General features: G+C 29.1%; 4 protein-coding genes across 5 annotated transcripts; all 4 read left to right on the top strand.

Annotated features, from left to right (window-relative positions):
- The first annotated feature begins 2,686 nt into the window (after nucleotides 1-2,686).
- LOC108481338 (metal transporter Nramp5-like) lies at nucleotides 2,687-7,183 on the top strand. Its single transcript, XM_017784484.2, has 13 exons — nucleotides 2,687-3,151; nucleotides 3,229-3,307; nucleotides 3,404-3,444; nucleotides 3,527-3,605; nucleotides 3,693-3,797; nucleotides 3,991-4,100; nucleotides 4,405-4,586; nucleotides 5,396-5,465; nucleotides 5,603-5,776; nucleotides 5,895-5,999; nucleotides 6,093-6,224; nucleotides 6,360-6,455; nucleotides 6,596-7,183. The coding sequence occupies exons 1-13, from the start codon at nucleotides 2,984-2,986 to the stop codon at nucleotides 6,935-6,937; spliced, it is 1,683 nt and encodes a 560-aa protein (XP_017639973.1). The 5' UTR covers nucleotides 2,687-2,983; the 3' UTR covers nucleotides 6,938-7,183.
- A 1,978-nt stretch (nucleotides 7,184-9,161) lies between these two features.
- LOC108466057 (N-glycosylase/DNA lyase OGG1) lies at nucleotides 9,162-11,853 on the top strand. Its single transcript, XM_053028623.1, has 3 exons — nucleotides 9,162-9,939; nucleotides 10,434-10,644; nucleotides 11,157-11,853. The coding sequence occupies exons 1-3, from the start codon at nucleotides 9,242-9,244 to the stop codon at nucleotides 11,403-11,405; spliced, it is 1,158 nt and encodes a 385-aa protein (XP_052884583.1). The 5' UTR covers nucleotides 9,162-9,241; the 3' UTR covers nucleotides 11,406-11,853.
- A 1,181-nt stretch (nucleotides 11,854-13,034) lies between these two features.
- LOC108463504 (uncharacterized) lies at nucleotides 13,035-14,897 on the top strand. 2 transcript variants are annotated; one of them, XM_053028622.1, is made up of 4 exons: nucleotides 13,035-13,227; nucleotides 13,437-13,537; nucleotides 13,628-13,881; nucleotides 14,696-14,897. In XM_053028622.1, exons 1-4 carry the CDS (start codon nucleotides 13,130-13,132, stop codon nucleotides 14,771-14,773), a joined length of 531 nt encoding a protein of 176 aa, XP_052884582.1. In that variant the 5' UTR covers nucleotides 13,035-13,129; the 3' UTR covers nucleotides 14,774-14,897. The 2 variants fall into 2 exon arrangements, with proteins under 2 accessions (XP_052884582.1, XP_017618924.1); XM_017763435.2 differs by lacking the exon at nucleotides 14,696-14,897 and having other exon boundaries at nucleotides 13,628-14,304.
- Nucleotides 14,898-15,142: 245 nt separating this feature from the next.
- LOC108463591 (E3 ubiquitin ligase BIG BROTHER-related-like) lies at nucleotides 15,143-15,886 on the top strand. The gene has a single exon (XM_017763515.2). It carries the CDS (start codon nucleotides 15,251-15,253, stop codon nucleotides 15,884-15,886), a length of 636 nt encoding a protein of 211 aa, XP_017619004.1. The 5' UTR covers nucleotides 15,143-15,250.
- The last annotated feature ends 4,739 nt before the right edge of the window (nucleotides 15,887-20,625 follow it).

Genomic DNA, 20,625 nt, shown 5'->3' with positions numbered 1-20,625 from the left:
AATTTCGTAGTGGTTTGTTTATTTAATTTTATGATAAAATATCATTTTTACTTTTAAAATTTTTAAACTTTATTATAAGATCAATTTTTTTACATGGATATTAAATAAGTATTTATTATTATTATTATTATCATTTTATATTGTCATAATAATGAATTTAAACGGTTGATAATTGGATTTAAATTTTAAAATTTTAAAAATAAAAAATAAAAATACAGTGTGTAAATTAAATTTTTATATCACTTAGCAATTGTGAATTTGCTATCACAAGTTGGGTTTAATCTATCATTTCCTGTGAAGTATGTGAGTCATCGAGTTGATTATTTTAGAATTGGAAGTTACAAGTTGGGAACCATTGCTTCATTATCTTTCTTTCTTATACAAATATGATAAAAGGATGGATACACTTCCAATGAATTTGACCCATGCAGTATCTCATTAAAGTTGTATATTTCTTTTAAAAAGCACTCCATTTAGATTATTGCATAAAATTTCACTTTAATACAAAATTATTTGTGTAAATTTTCTTTAACAACATTTATTTTAATCATTTGATATACTACATACATAATGGATTTAGAAATCTGACGACTTAAGGATGAAGTAAAAATATTTTTAGAAGTGCGAAATTAAATTATATATTTTATGTTAATAATAATACAATTTTGTCATTTTAATAACCTATATCTTTACAAATTTTAGAGGAGTAAATTAAATTTTATCAATTTAGGAAGCTAAAGTATAAATTTACTATTACTAATTTATAAATTTTATAAATTATAAAAATTTATATAAAAATTTCATTTTAAAAGGACCACCTGCGAACTCCCTTGTATCCGCCCCTGTCATCACCCCAACACTAAAATCATAAATCGGTCCAATTTTAGACTATGCAGTACTCTGTACTCAAAACCTACAAGTAACCACAAAGTCGAACCAACCCATTTCTAGTGACAAATCAATAAGCAAATTTTAAAAAAAAAAAAAAAAACACAAAAAGGAAATAGAGAAACAAAGAAGCAAAAAGGGAGAAGAAAACTCATCACGAGTCCACTGAACGTTTGGGGCTTCGAGTTTCTATTTGGTAAACCAAATGATAAGGGAGATAGCCAATAGCCATCATTGATGAAAAGCTCATGCTCTAAAAAGGAGTTTATCCGATGAAAGATGGCAATGAAATGGAGCTTTTGGTTTCAAAGCTTTACATGGATTTTTGAAAATATTGTTTATTTTTCAGAGAAATCTAAACCAGAAGATTGATAGATTCGAGGGAGAGAAGTAGCTTGTTGGTGGTAATTTTGCCCGAAGGGTGATCACGATGGCTCTGGGAGAAGAAGGCAGCGAAGTTTGGAATTTGAGAGAGCATTTAAGGTTTTTTTTAGAAGGTTCAAAAATTCTGTATATGTTACCTAAAAACTTTAAATAAAATATATATATATATATATATATATTATTTTCATTTTGGATAAATTTCTCTTTTCTCCTATTTTTAATTATTTTATACCTTTTGTTTAAATTTATTTACTTCAGATTTTTTATATGTTTAATATGAAATTGATTATAACTAAATTATCATTTTTTACGATTTTATTGAATTGAATTAACATTTAATGTTAGAATATTACAATTTCTTAATATTAACTTGTTAAACTTAAATTATAGGTTTTAAAAGACATGTAGAAATAATATTTGTTAAATTAAATTTATATATTTTAAATTACATTAATTGATTAATATAAAACAAACATAAATATAACATTATAAAAATCAAATATTAACAATTTGACAATAAAATAAATCAATTTAACAATATATATAAAATAAAGAACCTATAAAATTATTAATAATATTATTTAAAATATAATAAATTAATATTAATATTTAAACAATAATGAATATTTGTATTGTTTTAATATTAAATATGTTTATGATTAAATAAAATTAAATATTTTAAAATCAATTTTAAGTACATTACTTTTACAAATGAATCATTAAATAATTTAAATAAAATTAATTAATTCACGCATCGCACAGAAATATAAATGAATATAAATCTATAAATAATTAGTAGTTATAACTTATAAGCTTCCAAACACATGGCTTCAAACATGAGTGTCACAATATTTTGTTTGAGAGGTCAATGAGATTTACTCTTTTCTTAATTCTTTCCTTTTGTTTACTCCCATATTTATTTATTTATTTATTTTGTTTGTTTATTAATTATTGATTACATTTAAATTATTATAATTTTAATTATATATATTATGTGCAAGGTATGAATTGATTGTATTTGTTAATCTAAATAATTTTTATATAACATATATATTATGATAAAAAAATTTTAAATATAATAAATGACAAATAAAATCTTTAAAATTTAATAAATAATATTTTTGTTGACACAATGCGTAAAACTACTCATAATCTTTCTCGAACACATAAATAAGAAAATAATACGCTCTAAAACACTTAAATTCACGTTTTTTTGCAGTAACAATAATACTTATAGCAATCGAGTTAAATACTCAAAGTAATATATATTCTATATTCTAACGTTGGGCATGCAACTCTAGCGTCTCATTTTCGTAGACAAGTTATACTTTTTAAATTAGTTTGTTTTTCCTGTTCTTCAATTATACGGATAAGGGTTTATATATATACATACGTATATGTATAGTTTAGGCATATGATCAAAGAAATGAATTCGAATCATCTGAAAAAAAGAATTAGATGTAGCAAATAATTAAAAATGAAGTCGGGATTTAAAAACGGTGAAAGACAGTGACTGGTCAGGCAGCACCGTGTCATCACCGTATGGGACAGAAGATACCAAAAATTTGAATAAAACATAAGCTGCTATGCCGTCTTTTTGTTCGATGGATTCCACACATTCTTCTATATAAATACTCTTTCGGTTTCTTCAGTCCCTGTGTCCATCCATATAATACACAGTAAATTAAATATTAAAGACTGAGAGACAGAGATGAGAAATTTGCAGCAGCAACAGCAAGAAAGTGAAGTTGCAGTTCCTGAATCATGGGATGTAGGAAGAAATAACTGCATAACTGCTATCAATGTCCAAGGAACCACCCCACTCTCCTTCCCCAATCTTCATCATCATCATGATATTGATCACCCAATTATTCACGAGGTTCCTTCCCATTTCTTTTCTGAATTTTACATATATATATCTCTCATGGATTATTCATATGGTTTTGTGATGTATAGAAACCTGGATGGAAAAAGTTTCTATCATTTGTAGGCCCTGGTTTCCTGGTCTCACTAGCTTACCTCGATCCTGGCAACTGTAAGTCACCCCCCTTACGTACCTCTCCACCAATCTTTATTTCTTTTTCTGTAACTTATGATCATCATCTGGTATGGTGTCACTTTCATGTCACAGTGGAAACTGATCTTCAAGCTGGAGCTAACCATGGATATGAGGTAAAGTAAAGAGGGAAACCAAAAAAAGACAAAGCCTTGTTTATATCTTCTTAATGTTAGCAGTACATAATATTTTTTTCAGCTGCTTTGGGTGGTGTTAATCGGCTTAGTCTTTGCTCTCATAATCCAATCTCTTGCTGCTAACCTTGGAGTCAGCACTGGTAAATAATGATCTTATAGTCTTATTATATCTTCTTTCATTTTGATATAATTAACTTAATTAAATTACGTTTGCTTGTTTGTTTCAGGCAAGCACTTATCAGAACTGTGTAAGGCTGAATACCCAAAGTTGATCAAGTATTGCCTATGGTTACTTGCAGAAATTGCTGTAATTGCTGCTGATATACCTGAAGGTTTTTCTTTTTCTATAATAATTATATCAGTTATCAAATTGATGACTAATTTAACTTCAGCTACATGCAAATATAACTCAAGACCAATATAAATGTACATGAAGAAATAAATAAACAAACAAAATTTATGCATAAATCATAATGAATGTCCAAGGTGTGTTTTCATGCATTTAGTTGTATATATTTGTTGCAGTTATTGGGACAGCCTTTGCACTAAATATACTGTTTAACATCCCAGTGTGGGTTGGAGTTCTTTGCACTGGTTTAAGCACTCTCTTCCTCCTTGGCTTGCAAAGATATGGGGTATTTTATTATTTTAAGCTATTCTCACTATAATATAAAGTCAAATTATATTATTTGTTTCATGGAAATAAACTAAGTATATTGATATGTATATTTTATACCTTGATGACTATATGATCAAAATGGATAAGCATATGATTACTTTAGATTATCTTGATAAGCCTTGCTGCAGATATTTTATGATATTTTTATATTTTTAATTTCACATTTTCATACAACTTGCAGTTGCCCATTGCTGTGATTATTAAGTTATTTTCAAATGAAAATGCTGTCGTTATATATATTTTGTGTTAATGAAAAAAAGGTCAGGAAGCTGGAAATGCTGATAGCAGTGCTGGTGTTTGTAATGGCTGGATGTTTCTTTGGGGAAATGAGTTACGTAAAGCCCCCAGCATCTGGTGTGATTAAGGGCATGTTTGTGCCTAAGCTTGCCGGCCAAGGTGCCACTGCTGATGCCATTGCCCTCTTGGGTGCCCTCGTTATGCCGTAAGCAATGATTATTTTTATTTTTGTTTCTCCAAACATCGCCTTACTTTAAACACCTACACAGTAACACTTTGATGTCAAGGTTAATAAAATGGTTTTGTAATCTATTTTTATAGCAAATTATAAATGTTGTCACATAATAATAAGAGAATAGTTAATTGCTAAATAACTTCCTAAATTTTGGATTAAGATATTGGGTAACCAATAATTATCCAATAATTAAATTCTAATAATAATTCTCTTATAACAATAATTCTCTGATTAATTACTTAAAAATGTTTAAAATTTATTTTCATATATTAAAATATTAAGAACAAATTATAATAAGTTATTTTATATGTTGTTACCAAAATATCATAATATTAATTAATTTAAATATTATTTAAATATTTATTTTTACTTTATAACACTATATCTAAAATAAACATTTTATTTCTCGAAACATTTTTAACAACAATACTAAATACTTAAATCTTAAACCAAACTTTTCAAAAGAACTTCTCAAAAGCCCTAAGTCGCATTGTTGTTAGGATTTTGCTCTCATCTTGTAATTCACAAAAAAGAAATTAATATTGCCGATTGAGTCTTAGCTCGATTGACATGGGCATTATTGCTAATGTAGGAGGACATGGGTTTGAGTGCATGCACTAAAACGTATTATCCTACTATTTATGGGTTTGGTAGGAACTATTGGTAGTTTTAGGCATTCTGTTAAAAAGAATATATATGATCAAAAACTATAATAAGATTGATAAAAAAAATAAGTTTAATATTGTGGGAGTTGTTTAACTGCAAAATAATGTGAACAGGCACAATTTGTTTCTCCATTCAGCGCTGGTGCTCTCCAGAAAAGTACCCAACTCCGTTCGTGGCGTTAACGTAAGTCCAAATACGCAAAATTAAACAACAATATAGTAATTGCAATGCTTAATTTAGTTATGACCTATTCGTTTTCTTTCCCTTAATGTGCTAACCACTAATTATTTGGCGTACGTTGTTTTCATTGTGATCATTAGGATGCCTGTAGATATTTCCTGATAGAGAGCGGCTTTGCCTTGTTGGTGGCGTTTTTGATCAACGTGGCGGTTGTCTCAGTTTCAGGCGCCGTTTGCTCCATCAATAATCTCTCTAGCGATGACCACCATCGTTGCAACGATCTCAACCTCAACTCTGCTTCTTTTCTTCTTCAGGTCCCAATTTACTACCTCATAATATTCATTAACATAAACCAAAAATATATATGAAGTTTGAAGGCTAACAATATTCCCAATTAACAATCCCAAAATCTATTATTTTTGGCTATTGCAGAATGTGTTGGGAAAATCAAGCTCAACCCTTTATGCCATTGCACTTCTTGCCTCAGGGCAAAGCTCTACCATTACAGGCACTTATGCAGGACAATTTATCATGCAGGTTTTGCTCAAACAAAAAATTTATATTTATGATCACCTTAATTAGTAGTTATTAAGTAATCTTCGTTAATATATTGATTTTCATTTATGTCAGGGTTTTTTGAATCTTAAAATGAAGAAATGGGTGAGGAATTTGATGACTAGGTGTATTGCCATTACACCTAGTCTTATTGTGTCCATCATCGGTGGATCTCAAGGGGCCGGTCGACTAATAATCATTGCATCCGTAAGAAAATATCCAACATTGATTTATTGATATTACAATAATTCTTTTATGATTTTGATCTCTATAAAAACACCATCACGATTCTTTGATTTATTTGAGGTAAATTAATTGTAGTTTTGATGATTGATTTTACAGATGATCCTTTCATTTGAGCTACCATTTGCTTTAATCCCACTACTTAAATTCAGTAGCACCTCAACCAAGATGGGACCATATAAGAACTCCATAATTGTAAGTAGTTAGTTCAACCAGTGTTTTTAATGAACTAATACTATTACATAAAATATTGACGTGGCGCATTAGACCATGTGGGATGAACTTGAAGTTCCAAGGTCTAAAACGTTGCTTTGTACTTTGATGGGTGCTTGCAGATCATTGTGGTTTCATGGATTTTAGGAATTGGAATCATAGGCATCAACGTCTATTACCTGACGACGGCCTTCGTAGATTGGTTGATTCACAATAATTTGCCAAAAGTGGAGAATGTGTTTATAGGAATCGTTGTGTTTCCTCTAATGGCGATCTATGTTTTGGCAGTCATCTATCTAACCTTCCGAAAAGATACAGTCGTGACATATATCGAACCCGAAAAGAATGTTGACCCAGCAGTGCAAAGCCGAATGGAAAGTGGGCTTGCCAAACCCGACATCTCCTTCCAAGTTGACGTTGCTCCTTACAGACAGGATTTGGCTGACATCCCGTTTCCGGAGTAGCTATTTTTTTATCTCTGAAATCAGCTTTGATTACTTAAGCTGTATTAGAAAGTATCAAGATAGAGATGATGAAGATGTTTAGAAGCTTTTTTTTTTCTTTTTGCAGGTTTCAATGTCACCGGTAGTTTTAACCTGTGTCTATTGTCGAAAAATGTAAAAATGGTTTTATAGTGAGATAGATAAATATTTTTAGTGTAAACTATACGTATGGATAGTCAATTAGGCATTCGTTTTTTGGTTATTCAATTATATGTGCTTTTGTTCTTGTGACCTAATTTTTTAAAATTTTTAATTTAGGCACTAATATTTCAATTTATTCTATTTAGGTCATTTCTCATTTCTAACTGGTATAATAACACATTTAGTTCTCAATACCTACATATTATATTAATTTGATTCTCAAACCCAAGAGGTTTATCCCATACGTTCCCTTATATCAGTGGTAAAGATACTACAAGCATCAAACTTAAAACATAATGAAAACACTCGAGGATAGTATTTCACCAGGGGCGTAGCTAGGGGGGCTAGTAAGGGCGTCGATCTCCCTAAAATAGAAAATTTTTCATTTAAGTCCTTTAAATCTTTTAAAACTTTAAATTAGTAAAAGTAAAATTGTACTTTGCCCCCTAAAAATCATAAAATTTTGATTTAATCCTTTAAAAATTATAAAAATATAGGCTAATAAAATGTTGAAATTACATTTTTACTATCGCAAAGATTATAATTTAATTTCAACCCTTAAGAAAATTTTATGGTATTTCACTCAACAAAAGTAGCATAAAATAAGGCCGCTCTTGCTAAATTATGTGTCGCTTGATTGGCAACTTCGCTCACCTAAAAGGAAAATAAATCACTAAAGTAGGATGCAAGCAACAAATAATCCTAAATCAATATCTCAAACTTTAAGATATTCGAAGTTGAACAAGAAAGGGTGTTAGCCACTTGTTATCGAAGTTAAAACAGTGCAAATTTCTAAAGCTCATACCCTCAAATTTCTTCGAGACAGGCAATCGATCCCACAATCTAACTTATTATCGGAAATCAATCTAGGCTTGATAGATTATTTCTTTTCTAATATGAAGAGCATGAGATTTCATCAAGTTAATTTTCAGGAAAACTCGAATCAAATAATTTATCTTTGTTGAAGCACAAACCTCTTTGGCAGAAAAATTTTTGTTGCTTTAGTCTTAGTTGAATATTTGTGTCAAAAAAAATCGAATTAATTTGCCATTTTCATAAAAATATGTAATTGATAACTTAAAGTTGCATATTATCTTTGTCTTAAAATACATTTCATGAGAAGAATCTTACTAAATAAATAATAATATTTTATATAACGTAAAAAAAAGGTAATCTTAAGCGACTAAATTTATAATTTACCTTTAATTCTATAAACTAAATTTAATTTTTTATATAATGACTAATGCTACCCATAACCTCCTCCAATCTTTAAATTGGAGAAAAATATATTAAAATATGCTTGAACTCACGTCACCTTAATTAAATAATATAAATTTATTTTAAATTATGACATGATATTTTCAGGTAATTTAGAATATCAAACCGAAACATTGGGCCTAATCTCTGCTCACGGTGAATGAAGTCGTTTTTACCATTTCGTAACTTGAATAAAATCCTAAAAAAAAAAACCACTAAACACTTGCAAGCACATAAGTCAATTTCGTACCGGTATCATCCGTACCGATTAGAGTAATCCGTTCTGGTAAGAAACCTAGACAGACACTTATAAATTTCATTCCGCTTCAAATTTTATTCAATACGGATCATTTTGCTATATTTCGGCTAATTCTACCCGTTTCGCCGGAACTTAAGGAACCAAGTGCCACTAAAACTGAGACTATTTTTTTGTGCTTTTTGCTCATATCTGAGGATGATGACGACGAGTGATTAGAGCTGAATCTCATTATTCACCAAGTTTCATTTAAACTATGATGGACAATTACCATGCATTTAACGATCTAACAAGTTTATGAAAGAAGAAAGAGGAAGAAGAAGCAAACTGTAGAAGAAGAAAGGAACGGCGCGAAAAATACTAGGATAAGTAAATTTTTTAAATTCGAAAAGTATGATCAATTCAAAAAATAAATCAAATTAAAATATAAAAACTAAACCGGTAACTTATGCAGAATAGAGGGACTAATAGATGTATTTGACCTTTTGTTTTAAATAGATTAAATTAGAAAGAAAAAAAAAACCCTGAAATTTAATCCCATTAAAGGGTCGATTTTCCTGTTTTTGATCGTTGAGCCGAGAGGGAATAACTGGGAAGGGGAAAGGAAGCAAATGCACTCACTGAAACCTCCCCTAGCAATGAAAAGACCAAGACCACCTTCGCCACCACCGCTCTCCCCCGCCTCCACCAAACACACAACTCCGCCGCCGCCGCCGCCGCCAGTTAAATCCCTCCACCCCAATACCCCACCAATCTCCTCCAAGAAGCCTAAATCCCACCCCAAATGGGTGCCACTCAACCTCTCACAGACCGAACTCTCCCTTCCCCTCACTTTCCCCACCGGCCAAACCTTCCGCTGGAAACAAACAGGCCCGCTTCAGTACACCGGGACCATCGGACCCCATTTGCTATCCCTCAAGCACCTCCAAAACGGCGACGTTTCTTACTTCATCCACTTCACCCCTTCCGAATCGGCTGCCAAGCTGGCCCTCCTCGATTTCCTCAACGTGGGCATTTCCTTGGCTAAGCTCTGGGAGGTTTTCTCTGAGAATGACTCCAGGTTTGCCAAGCTAGCCAAGTGTTTGAAGGGTGCTCGGGTTTTGAGGCAGGACCCGGTTGAGTGCTTGGTTCAGTTCCTTTGTTCTTCTAATAATAATATCGGGAGGATTACTAAAATGGTGGATTTCATTTCCTCTTTGGGTACTCATTTGGGCAGTGTTGGTGGGTTTGACTTTCATGAGTTCCCTTCATTGGAACGTTTATCTGCTGTCTCTGAGGAAGAGCTTAGACAGGCTGGTTTTGGTTACAGGTAAATCAGTTTGTTCTTCCTATTAGTTTCTTCACTTGCATTCTTCAACTGATTGCTTGCTGCATTAATACTAATATATACTTCTTAGTAGCAGCTTAAGTTTCTTAATTTCTTGTTGCATATAATACTCCTTGGTCATTTTTATGCATTTCTCGGCTTTGTAATCGTGCTTAATTCAATACATTAACAAGTTGTATTACATAGATTTTGACTGTTAATTGGTATCTCCCATCTTTAAATTTATATAATAACTATATGTGATGCCAACAGCCAAAAGGACGACAATTAGTGGGAAATTGACCTAGTCACTTCTGCTGGAATCATGGATTACATTGAAGAGTAACAACAGTAATGTAGTGCTTAATATATGTATAGTCCCTTGATAATGATCAGTTAGTAAATTGTTCATTGATAATTAGAGGTTTTCGGTGGTTTTTTTTTTTTTTTCATTGGAATCGTGGCTTATGTGGGTATTTCATGATGTGGGTGAGCAGGGCCAAGTACATTACTGGCACAGTTGATGTTTTGCAATCAAAACCGGATGGAGGTGCTCAATGGCTTCTCTCTCTTCGTAAACTGGATCTTCAAGAGGCCATTGATGCTCTATGTACTTTACCTGGAGTTGGTCCCAAGGTAGCAGCATGTATTGCTCTCTTCTCTCTCGATCAGCACCATGCCATTCCGGTTGACACGCATGTGTGGCAGGTATGCTTTATGTATATAGCTAGTCGTGCAACATGGATAGTCTAATCTTTTACATGTTACATATGTGAGCACTGCACCAATGACTTGACTAGGTTGATAATGCTTAAATCAATACTAACTTTAATTAGGAAGTGGATTTAACCATTCAAAATCATGTTGCTTTCTGTTATTGATGGGAGTGTTGGGGCTTCTGCTAAAATCCTTGCATCTATTTGAAGGAAACCTGTTTGTTTGTTTGAGTAGAGGGGCATTCGATGTTTAGCTGAGGAACATTTATATTGCCGAAATATGAATAAACAACCATTGCTCCATTAAATGCTCGAATTAGTATTATGTTGTTCCTCTCTACTATTCGCTTCTTGAATATGGATTGGATTGGTATAGCATCATTTTATATACTTGTAAATGGTTATTGATTAGATCACTAGGAAATTACTTTTTTTTCCTTCTTTTGTATTCTACGCATCCATGAATTTCTAACATGGAAATGTTCTACTTGTTTCGTGTGCAAGATTGCTACAAAGTACCTCCTTCCTGAGCTAGCCGGTGCCCGTTTGACACCTAAGCTTTGCAGCCGTGTGGCAGAGGCATTTGTAAGCAAATATGGGGAGTATGCTGGGTGGGCTCAGACACTCCTTTTTATCGCCGATTTACCTTCACAAAAGGCCCTCTTACCATCCCACTTTTGGGATATTAAAGAGAAAAAATCTGCCAAAATTGAAGACAGTAACAGTTGCAATATCGATGGAAACTACAGTTGAAATTGCCAAAACGTTTTCCATTTGAGATTAGATATTTGAACTTTATCATCAAGCAGCCTTTGCCATTGGCTCATTGTTTTTCCAAGAGCAAGATCTAAAGATGATATCTCTCTCAACCTCCGAATGCTAGAAGCTTGCCTGAAATTCCTTGTCTCGGGATGATTAATTTGGAGATAACATCAACGGTGGTTGGACTCGTGCACCTTGCTGCAGTAGGGGGGACAAACCAGGTGACCTCGACAAGTTGCTGTTATAACCATGCTCCCAATTTGCCAGGTATTTTTTTCTATATTTTTCATAGTTTTGGCAAGCATTACGGCAAACTGTTCGAACATTAGGAATCGGATGGCTATAACTTAATATTAATATAATAGTAATTGATTGGATGTTCCACTGTTGTATTTTTATCACATTAGATTTTCTAATGTAACATTTTGAATTTGATTAAGCTGGCTGGTTGTTGTTTGAGTCATGATAATTCTATACATTTGTGTTATTATCCATCATCTTATATTTACTTTACTGAGGTTGATTCTTCAAAAGCTTCATTACGGTTCAGGTGGAATAACTTGAAAGTATATATATATATATATATATAACATTTATTTGTTAATATTTAGCAATTTTATTTATTGTTTATTCAGGGGGGTTTTGTGTGTATCTTGGTAAGAATAGAAGGGAAGGTAAGGGTTGTCCAAGAATGGTGTCAATTTTGACATCCTTAGTTGGGCTTTGAATATTAAAAATTTTGTAATTTTTATTTAAAATTTCAAAATTTCTGTGAATATTTTATATATTAAAATGTACGTGTATATGTAGTATTTTACATTTTTTTTCCATTTTATAGTTTAATCATTTCTTTCATTTATTTTTTAGATCATGTTTTATTTCATTCAACATTTTACACTATTTGTTGATGAAGTCTTTTAATTTAGTTAGCACGAGGACATGGATTCGAGCGTGAAAACGATTTATTCTCTTATTTAAGAATTGAGTAAGAATTATGGATAGTTCTAGATCTTGTATAAAAAAGTATTTTATCCTCTTTGTTATAATAATTTTATTTCAACTTTAAATTTATTTTAAAATATTCAAATACTTTTTCAAAATGATTCAATTTAAAAACAAAAACACTGTATTACTTGATTATTTTATTACTTGATTATTTTATTTTACTTTTAAAAATAGATATATAATGTATTTAAAAATTATTGGTATGCATATAGATCACAAATCAATTTAAAACCATATCCCATCCTTCACAATTATCATAAATTTAAATTTTGTAATTAACAAAAATTTAAACAAATGATTACTATTTAATATAATTAGTTAATTTTATTATTAATTAAATAAACTATTATAAAAGTTTATAAAAATTCCGGCATATATGGATGCAAGTATAATTAAAGTAAAAATATAAATATAATGTTCGAATAATTATAAAATAAAAGACTATTATATATTATTAATTTTAAATAAAAATATATTTTTATAAGATAATAATTAAATTAAGTAAAGGTAGTTTTTGTTAAGGTGAATAGTTATTTTATCGAGAAAAGACACATGTATTTTTTATTTAATACATTTAAAGTTAAATTAGGTTGTTATTTAAAATTCTCCAACAGAAATGAGCAGTTAATGAGAATCCATACGACAAAAAGAAAATCAGAATCCGTAAGAAACAGTTTGGCTTTTGCCATTACAACTGAAAAGTTTTGACGATGGAGAACGTGGTCGGTTCAGTTTTTTCAGGTTTCATCCAAGCCATTGGCAAACTTTTTCGCTCCCCACTCGATTTTCTTGCTGGAAAATCCTGCAGGTAAATTTCCTTCAATCCTAAAATCACTCATCACCCGTTTCAAAGCCTCTTCAAAATTCATAGTTGTTTTGAGTAATAGATTTTCTTTTGTTTTTCTTATCTTGCCATTATGAACTTTGATTAAGCAAATCTTTTGTTTAAAAAACTAAATTTCCCCTTTCTTTGTGCAATGCATTCTTATTTTTCATGTTTGGAGGATTATGTTTCAGTTCAATTTGTGGATCAACATGGGATTTAATCTGTTACATCGAGAATTTTTGCGTTGCCAATATACTGAAATTGATCATGGTATTGGTTTTATCCTATATCGGTAAGTTTCAAAGTATTTATTTCTAATCTAACATTTCATCTTCCATTTTTTAATTTAAGAAATTCAATTGTTCCTTTCAATGATTTGCAGTTCTCTTATACCTTTATCTGCTATATAAAGTGGGTATTTGCCAATGCATTGCTCATGGTCTGTGTAGAATGGTATGGGGATGCATTTCATGCTGGTTCTCATCTTGGGAATTTTGTTGCACTTTCCTCTGCTATAAGCTTCAAAACATCAAGCGAATCGATCGACGAAGACGACGACCAAGGCGAAGAAAAAGAGTAACCGATACAAGCGAAGACGACGAAAGCTTTTCATATGGCAGTTCTAGACCAATGGAGGTAAGCAATCATTCAGTATCAGGTAGATTAAGAAATTATAAAGGAGTTCACTTAAGAAGGTCTTTAAGGCCTAGAAATCATAGGATTAATGTAGGGATTAGTAGAGATGCTCTTTATAAAAGGAAACCCATTAAGCATATCAACACAGTTCATGACATTAGGGTCACACATACATCAAAATTTGCACATAAAGGTTCAAGTTATAAGGGAAGGCCTCATCATAGCAGGAGATCATTGTAAAAAGAATACCTTCACTTATTTTACCTAGACTCTTATGTTCGAAACATATTCGAGTTTGGATTACTAAAAGATTAATAGTATAAGGAGTTACGAAAATGTACAAGTGAATTCCTCCATATACATTGCGAGAATGTATAATGCCCTGTTAGTGTATGAATATGACTTATTGTTTATGAATAATAACATTATTATTTTATTATTGAATAAAACAAACAATTAATAGAAAGACTTGTAAATAATTAATTAACTATAATTATTATAAAAAATACTAATAACCTTAAATCCAACATAATAATATTTATTTATAATAATTATAATTAAGATTTAATTACATTTAAATAAATTTATTAATCTTTCATTATTATTAACTTACGAGGCAATGGTAGAATAAAAGGTTTGGTGTTTGAGGTTATACAACTACTCCTCTGAAATAGTAGTTAGTTTGGTTATTAAGCTAACTAAACTTCAATTAACCAAATTATCTCATTTTACAATGGTTTTTGTTTAATACAAAAAAAAGCATAAGCAATTAACTAAAATTATCAAGTCTAACATATTTTGTTTCTGAATGTAGCACACTTCCTATATGTGTCTCACATTCTATGGCAGGTCACCAAGAACAGCCAATTCATCCTACCTCATGCCTCTTTAACTAAACAACCAGCACTCTTGTTACTATCTCTCAAAATAAGACATGTTTTTGTTATTAACCAAATTAACTCATTTTACAATGCATTTAATTTTTTATTCACGGTGTATTAACATAATCAATTAAATTTTTGCTATTTTGATTTTTTTTCAAATAACCAAACAATAATTAACTTTAAAACCTTCTTGTATAACATGATTTTATACATCCAAAATACCAAAGAAAAGCTATAACTTTAAAACAAATAATTTTTTTTTTGGTTAATTCTGTTGGATTCATTAAACCATATCAAATTAATCAAAAAGCAAATTTTAGTAGCAGATGGATTAACTAGAAAAAATTGGTTTTAACTAAATAATACAATTTAATCTGAAATTTAAATTTCCACATTCGCAATCTTTATCTCCAGAATAATAATAATACAGCAATTTGTCAAGTAAACATATTTAAACTTCCATTAAAAGTGTTGTTTTAATTTCAATGGAAAACGAAGGAGCAAAACAGTCATCCAAAATGCTGCCCTTCACCCAACTTGATCTAATTGATTCGGATCTTGCGGTCGCATTGGCATTGCAAGAACAAGAAAGGGTTTTTTCATTGCTCGAAACCGTGGAGAGGGATGGATACGATAACGACGTCGATGATGATAGCGATGTGTTCCACGATCAAAACAACACCACCAGTTACGAGTATATTGAAGATGGAGGTAACCTAGAGTTCCTCAATAGACAAAATAGCAACGATTCCGAGGATGACTACGATAATGATGATGATGATGACAACGATGATTTTGAACATGACATCGATCTTGACGATTTTTCGTATGAAGAATTGATCGCTCTGGGAGAACTAATAGGAATAGAGAGAAGAGGGTTATCCGAGAATGAAATTTCTTCATGCTTGGTGCCGGTTAAGTTCCAATCCATCGAACACGAGAACGAAATTGATCGTTGCGTAATTTGTCAAGTGGAATACGGAGAAAACGAAGAAGGACTAGTTGCACTTCCTAATTGTAAACATCCATATCACTTGGATTGCATAAGCAAGTGGCTTCAAATGAAGAAGCTATGCCCCATTTGCAGCACTGAAATTTCATCGTCCATCCATCAATGCTAAGATTAAAATAATCTTGTACAGAAATATTGCATTTGGTTGAAAAAGAAAATGGAAAAAAAAATGCATGTACATTTCCTCTATAGGGTCAAATTCGGGTTAGATATATATATATATATTGTATTAATGTTACATATATTTATCTAAATTAAAATTAAAATTCTCGATTCTACCCTATCTGTCAACATATATAAATGAATAATCCTAATTAATTTTTAAATAAATATTTTTAAACATATATACAAAACATGAACATTTTCCTTCATCCAGCCTAGAGATACCTACCTCCTTTTTTTTTAAATTATTTTCCCAGTGTGAGAGAAAAGTTTATAGATTATTGCCATTTATTCTTACAGCAAAAAAGAAAGGGGAAAAAATTGCTTAGAAGTAAGAGATTGATCTTTACAGATAAGTACAATTTAGAAAGCAATTTGTTTATTATTATAAAAATAATAGATGCCAATCCATGCACATGCTGTGCTGTGCTTTGCTTCTTACCAAACAATACAGATCCCATGAAGATTTCTGATAATATGTCAAACCAGTGCTGACCAATGATTAAAAAAAAAGGTTTTTTTATTTTTACTATCTATTCTTGTACCCTCTAGAATATTACTTTGAGAAATCTAAATCCGATTAAATTTATTTGATTAAAATAAATAAATTAAACGCATCAATTTGAATTAAAAATATTCGAACTTATCTAAATAAATTTGAGAAAAATTTAGGTAAATCATAAAAATAGTCATTTATGTTTGAAATGTTACATTTTAGTCGTTTACGTTATTATTTTATTACGTAGTGGTCACTCTACCGTTAAACTCTATTAATTCCCTAACGGCAAGCCTACTTGACAGTCCAAATGAATTTTAAATGCCAACTTGGATGTCCAACTAGAACAAAAATAAGTTCTTAATTAAATAAATTTAATTAATTAAAAATTTTAAATTAATTACTCCTTGAACTGGAAAAGAAAAATCGTTCGTCTCTTTTTTTGTTTTAGTTTTCTTTTCCATTTTAACTGAAAGAAAATATTCACATTCTAGTTAGACATTCAAGTTGGCATTTAAAACTCATTTGGACAGTCACGTAGGATTGTTTTTAACGGCAGAGTGACTATTTTGTAACAAAACGATAATATAAGTGGCTAAAACGTAACATTTCAAACATAAATAACTAAAATATAATTTAAAACAAATAAAATGATTAATTTTATAATTTATCCAAAATCTTATAAAATATCTTCTGCATATATCAATGAAAAAATACTTATCTATAGTGATGCTTTAGTAGATTGGATCTACCAATATCATATATATATATAAAATTGGACATTGATAAGATAGGTGATAATAAATATTATATAGTGAAAATGGTGAACTGATGAACCATATGTGATTCAGAAAATATGAAAGATTTTAATGTCAAAACATGCTCAGTTATTATGTTTTATATTTAGAGAGAGAGATGTAGAGATATAAATTTTTATTACATGACAACTGACAGACATGCAAAACACATTTTGATTTGTTTTTTATTTTCATTGATTTCTAGACTAATTAAAAACAAATTGCATTGCAAACTCGTGTTGTCCAACATTTCTTGTATTTTTTTTTATTTTTAATGGAAAAACAATTATACATATTTTTGTAGGCGTTTCTCATGAATAAAATAATTTTGTGATTTGATTTTCAGTTCCTTAGGCTTTTTCGTTTTCACGACTTTGACCGTTGAAAAGGAAAAAAAATAGTGAAACCCCAATAATTTTGAACGTGAGAGCTCAACGTCGATAACGTTGGCAATCAACCATTAAGACGAGCAGAGTATGCTTGATGCTACAGAATCTCAGTCCAAACCTTTGCCTCCAAAGTGACAAAGACACCGATTGCACACCAGATGATTGATTATTCTGCAGAGTCGTTTTATGAAAGAGGCTTGATCTAGATTATTCTTGGAGAGGTAGTGAAGGTTACTTAGAATTTTTTTCACGATATTCTTGAATTATACTTTGATCAGGTAAATTCAATAACTGTTGATAAATGTTGAACAGTGACTCTTACAGCACGTTCCTAAAGAGGTTAATAAAAATATTGATTGCATAATTAAAATGACTTTTAATAGAGAGGAGGGTTTGATATTGTTTGAAACTCTCCTAAGCGAGATTTTTTGTATCTTAATTTAATGTATAATCATTTTTTTAATTCTTTTAGACCCTTGAATTTTTTTTAAAAAAATAAATAAATAGTTAGGCCCAAAACAATTTGAGATTTTTCTTTAAATTTTTCAAAATTTTTAATAAAATCCGTCAAAATCTTTTGGCCTTTAATTTTTTTTTTTTTGAAAGTTTTAATTACAACTACTAAAATTTTTAACCTTTTTCATTAATCCTCCAAAATTTTTTAAAATTTTAGTTAGACTCCCAAATATTAATTTCAAGGTCTATCATTGTCAAGATCATTAAACCAAAACTCAGAGAGGCCAAAATGGACCATTGTGAGCATCAATCAATTATAGTGAAAACAGGGCAAAAAAAAAAAGAAGAAGAGAAAGGCTTAAAGTGAAAAAAAAAAAAAAACAAAACACAAAACAAAAATTGTAATAATAAATTTAGTATTAATGTTTGCATCATTTTTACTCTATATTCCTTTTACCACACTTCACTTTTTAACCTTTAAATTTTAATCAAATTACTTTTCTTTAAACAAAAAATTAATCAAAATGTAAAAATTTTAAATACTTCATTATTTACGTGAATACTTTTTATATTTTTATGAATAGTTTGAATTTTTTAATTATATGAAGCATAAATAGATTGTCACGTGAATCATTATGTCATATTGTTAAAACTTTATCAGTTTAATAATTTTTTTACCCAACAAAAATAAATTGATCAAAATTTGAAGGTTAAGAGTATAAAAAATAACAAAGTGGAAAAAGAGAGTAAATGTTAACGACTATGTATTTAAGTAGAAATCCTATCACACGCATGTATACGTGTAAAAATCATTTATTTAGAACATAAATGTGTGTTTAAAATAACATACAATAAACAATAAAACATAATACTTAAAACTAATAATATAATGTGGGTTCAATCCTTAAACATGTTAATTTTAGTTATTTTATTTTTTGGTAAATAGTTATTTTATTTTAAAATCATATAAAAGTATGAAAAACAAAAAGGTCATCAAAATAATAATAGTAGTTATTTAGTAAAAGGATATATTAGTAAAAGGATATATTAGTTATTTTTAATAAAGTTGGTATTTAATTAACCGGTGACACCAATGAGTTCTATTAATAACATAGATATACAAATTTGATGGGGAAACATTTTATGTTAAAAATATTTTTTTCAAATTTAAGTAAGAATTATTATTGGTGTAATGGTAAAAAATTATTTATAAATTTATCAAACATTAGTTTTAGTTATTTTATTTTATTTTAAAACCATATAAAAGGATGAAAAGATAAAAAATTATCAAAATAATAGTAATAATTATTTAATAAAAAATATATTAATCATTTTCTATCTGAATCGGTACTCAATTAACTCATAACATCAACTCAATCAATAATTTTATCAATAATATTATATAGATTATGCCAACAAAAAATAGAGTTTCTTTTCTTTAAAAAGAAATTAGAGTTTTAATTTTAATTTAAAAACATGATTGTTTTGCAAAGTATAATCATATATAAGAAAATAAAAATATAAAAATCATAATGATTAATTTTATGTTGGTGTGTTTGATGAATTGAAAAAAATTAAATATTAAATTTTATAAGAAATATTTGAAATATGAGTAAAATTAAGATCAACATAATTATTTTGTTTAATAATAGTAAATATTAATTTTAAAAAATTATTGTTTCATAATTTTAATATTATTAATATAATATTATTTATTTTGATAAAACTAATGATAAATTTTGAATATTTTATTTTTCAATAAAATGAAAAATAATTTATATCATAAATAAAATTTTGAAAAATAAAATCAATTTAATATTTTCTATATTAAGTGATAAGTATTATCTACTTATAATATTCAACACTTTTTTGTTAAAAATTTTATATTAACTAAAAAGTTAATATGCATATTAAATATAATTAAAAAGATATTAAAACATTTCATTTTAATGATTTATTAAGCACACTATATTTTCTCATTTCTCAATCCTTATAAGGTTTGAAGAGGATAACAAGAGTACCCTCGAGGAATATAAATGAAATATATTAGCTAATATTTATCTTGAAACTCACTCATTATAATAATTACCAAGCATCATAAGTAATTATGCTTGAATTCAATTATTAGAAATTTTTCAAACTTTTAATTTCAGTATCATATTTTTGTAATTTTTTCATTTTATATAATTTGTTTTTGTATTATTTTAATTTATATTATTATTTAAGCATAATTAATCTCAATTGAAAAATTACTAAAAATATTTTATTTTATAAATAAAAATATTAATATAAGTATATTTTTATTTTTATTTTTTCTATTTTATATAAAATATTACTATGATAGTATTTTCACCTCAAACACCATAATTTTCAAATTTTTATTTAAGTATTTAAACCAAAACCTCCTATAATTTATATATGTATATATTACCTAATTTTTGTGTTTAGTATAATATCATTTTAAAAATATCAAATATTTTAAATTTGTTAATAGTACCAAAAAAAATGACAGTTAATTTCATCACTGTGTCTAACTTACTCTACCAGA

This window comes from Gossypium arboreum, chromosome 5 (genome assembly GCF_025698485.1).
Source record: "Gossypium arboreum isolate Shixiya-1 chromosome 5, ASM2569848v2, whole genome shotgun sequence".
Classification (NCBI taxonomy): domain Eukaryota; kingdom Viridiplantae; phylum Streptophyta; class Magnoliopsida; order Malvales; family Malvaceae; genus Gossypium; species Gossypium arboreum.
The sequence above is the reverse complement of the archived record's forward strand: the minus strand, read 5'-3'. Positions and strand labels throughout refer to the sequence as shown.

Excerpts from the sequence above, each read along its gene's own strand:
- LOC108463591 (XM_017763515.2), top strand. The coding sequence starts at position 15,251 with ATGGAAAACGAAGGAGCAAAACAGTCATCCAAAATGCTGCCCTTCACC.
- LOC108466057 (XM_053028623.1), top strand. The coding sequence starts at position 9,242 with ATGCACTCACTGAAACCTCCCCTAGCAATGAAAAGACCAAGACCACCT. Across the intron at positions 9,940-10,433 it reads CAGGCTGGTTTTGGTTACAG|GGCCAAGTACATTACTGGCA; the intron begins GTAAATCAGTTT and ends GTGGGTGAGCAG. Across the intron at positions 10,645-11,156 it reads TTGACACGCATGTGTGGCAG|ATTGCTACAAAGTACCTCCT; the intron begins GTATGCTTTATG and ends TTCGTGTGCAAG.
- LOC108481338 (XM_017784484.2), top strand. The coding sequence starts at position 2,984 with ATGAGAAATTTGCAGCAGCAACAGCAAGAAAGTGAAGTTGCAGTTCCT. Across the intron at positions 3,798-3,990 it reads TGCTGCTGATATACCTGAAG|TTATTGGGACAGCCTTTGCA; the intron begins GTTTTTCTTTTT and ends TATTTGTTGCAG. Across the intron at positions 6,000-6,092 it reads CAGGACAATTTATCATGCAG|GGTTTTTTGAATCTTAAAAT; the intron begins GTTTTGCTCAAA and ends CATTTATGTCAG.
- LOC108463504 (XM_017763435.2), top strand. The coding sequence starts at position 13,130 with ATGGAGAACGTGGTCGGTTCAGTTTTTTCAGGTTTCATCCAAGCCATT. Across the intron at positions 13,228-13,436 it reads CTTGCTGGAAAATCCTGCAG|TTCAATTTGTGGATCAACAT; the intron begins GTAAATTTCCTT and ends ATTATGTTTCAG. Across the intron at positions 13,538-13,627 it reads ATTGGTTTTATCCTATATCG|TTCTCTTATACCTTTATCTG; the intron begins GTAAGTTTCAAA and ends AATGATTTGCAG.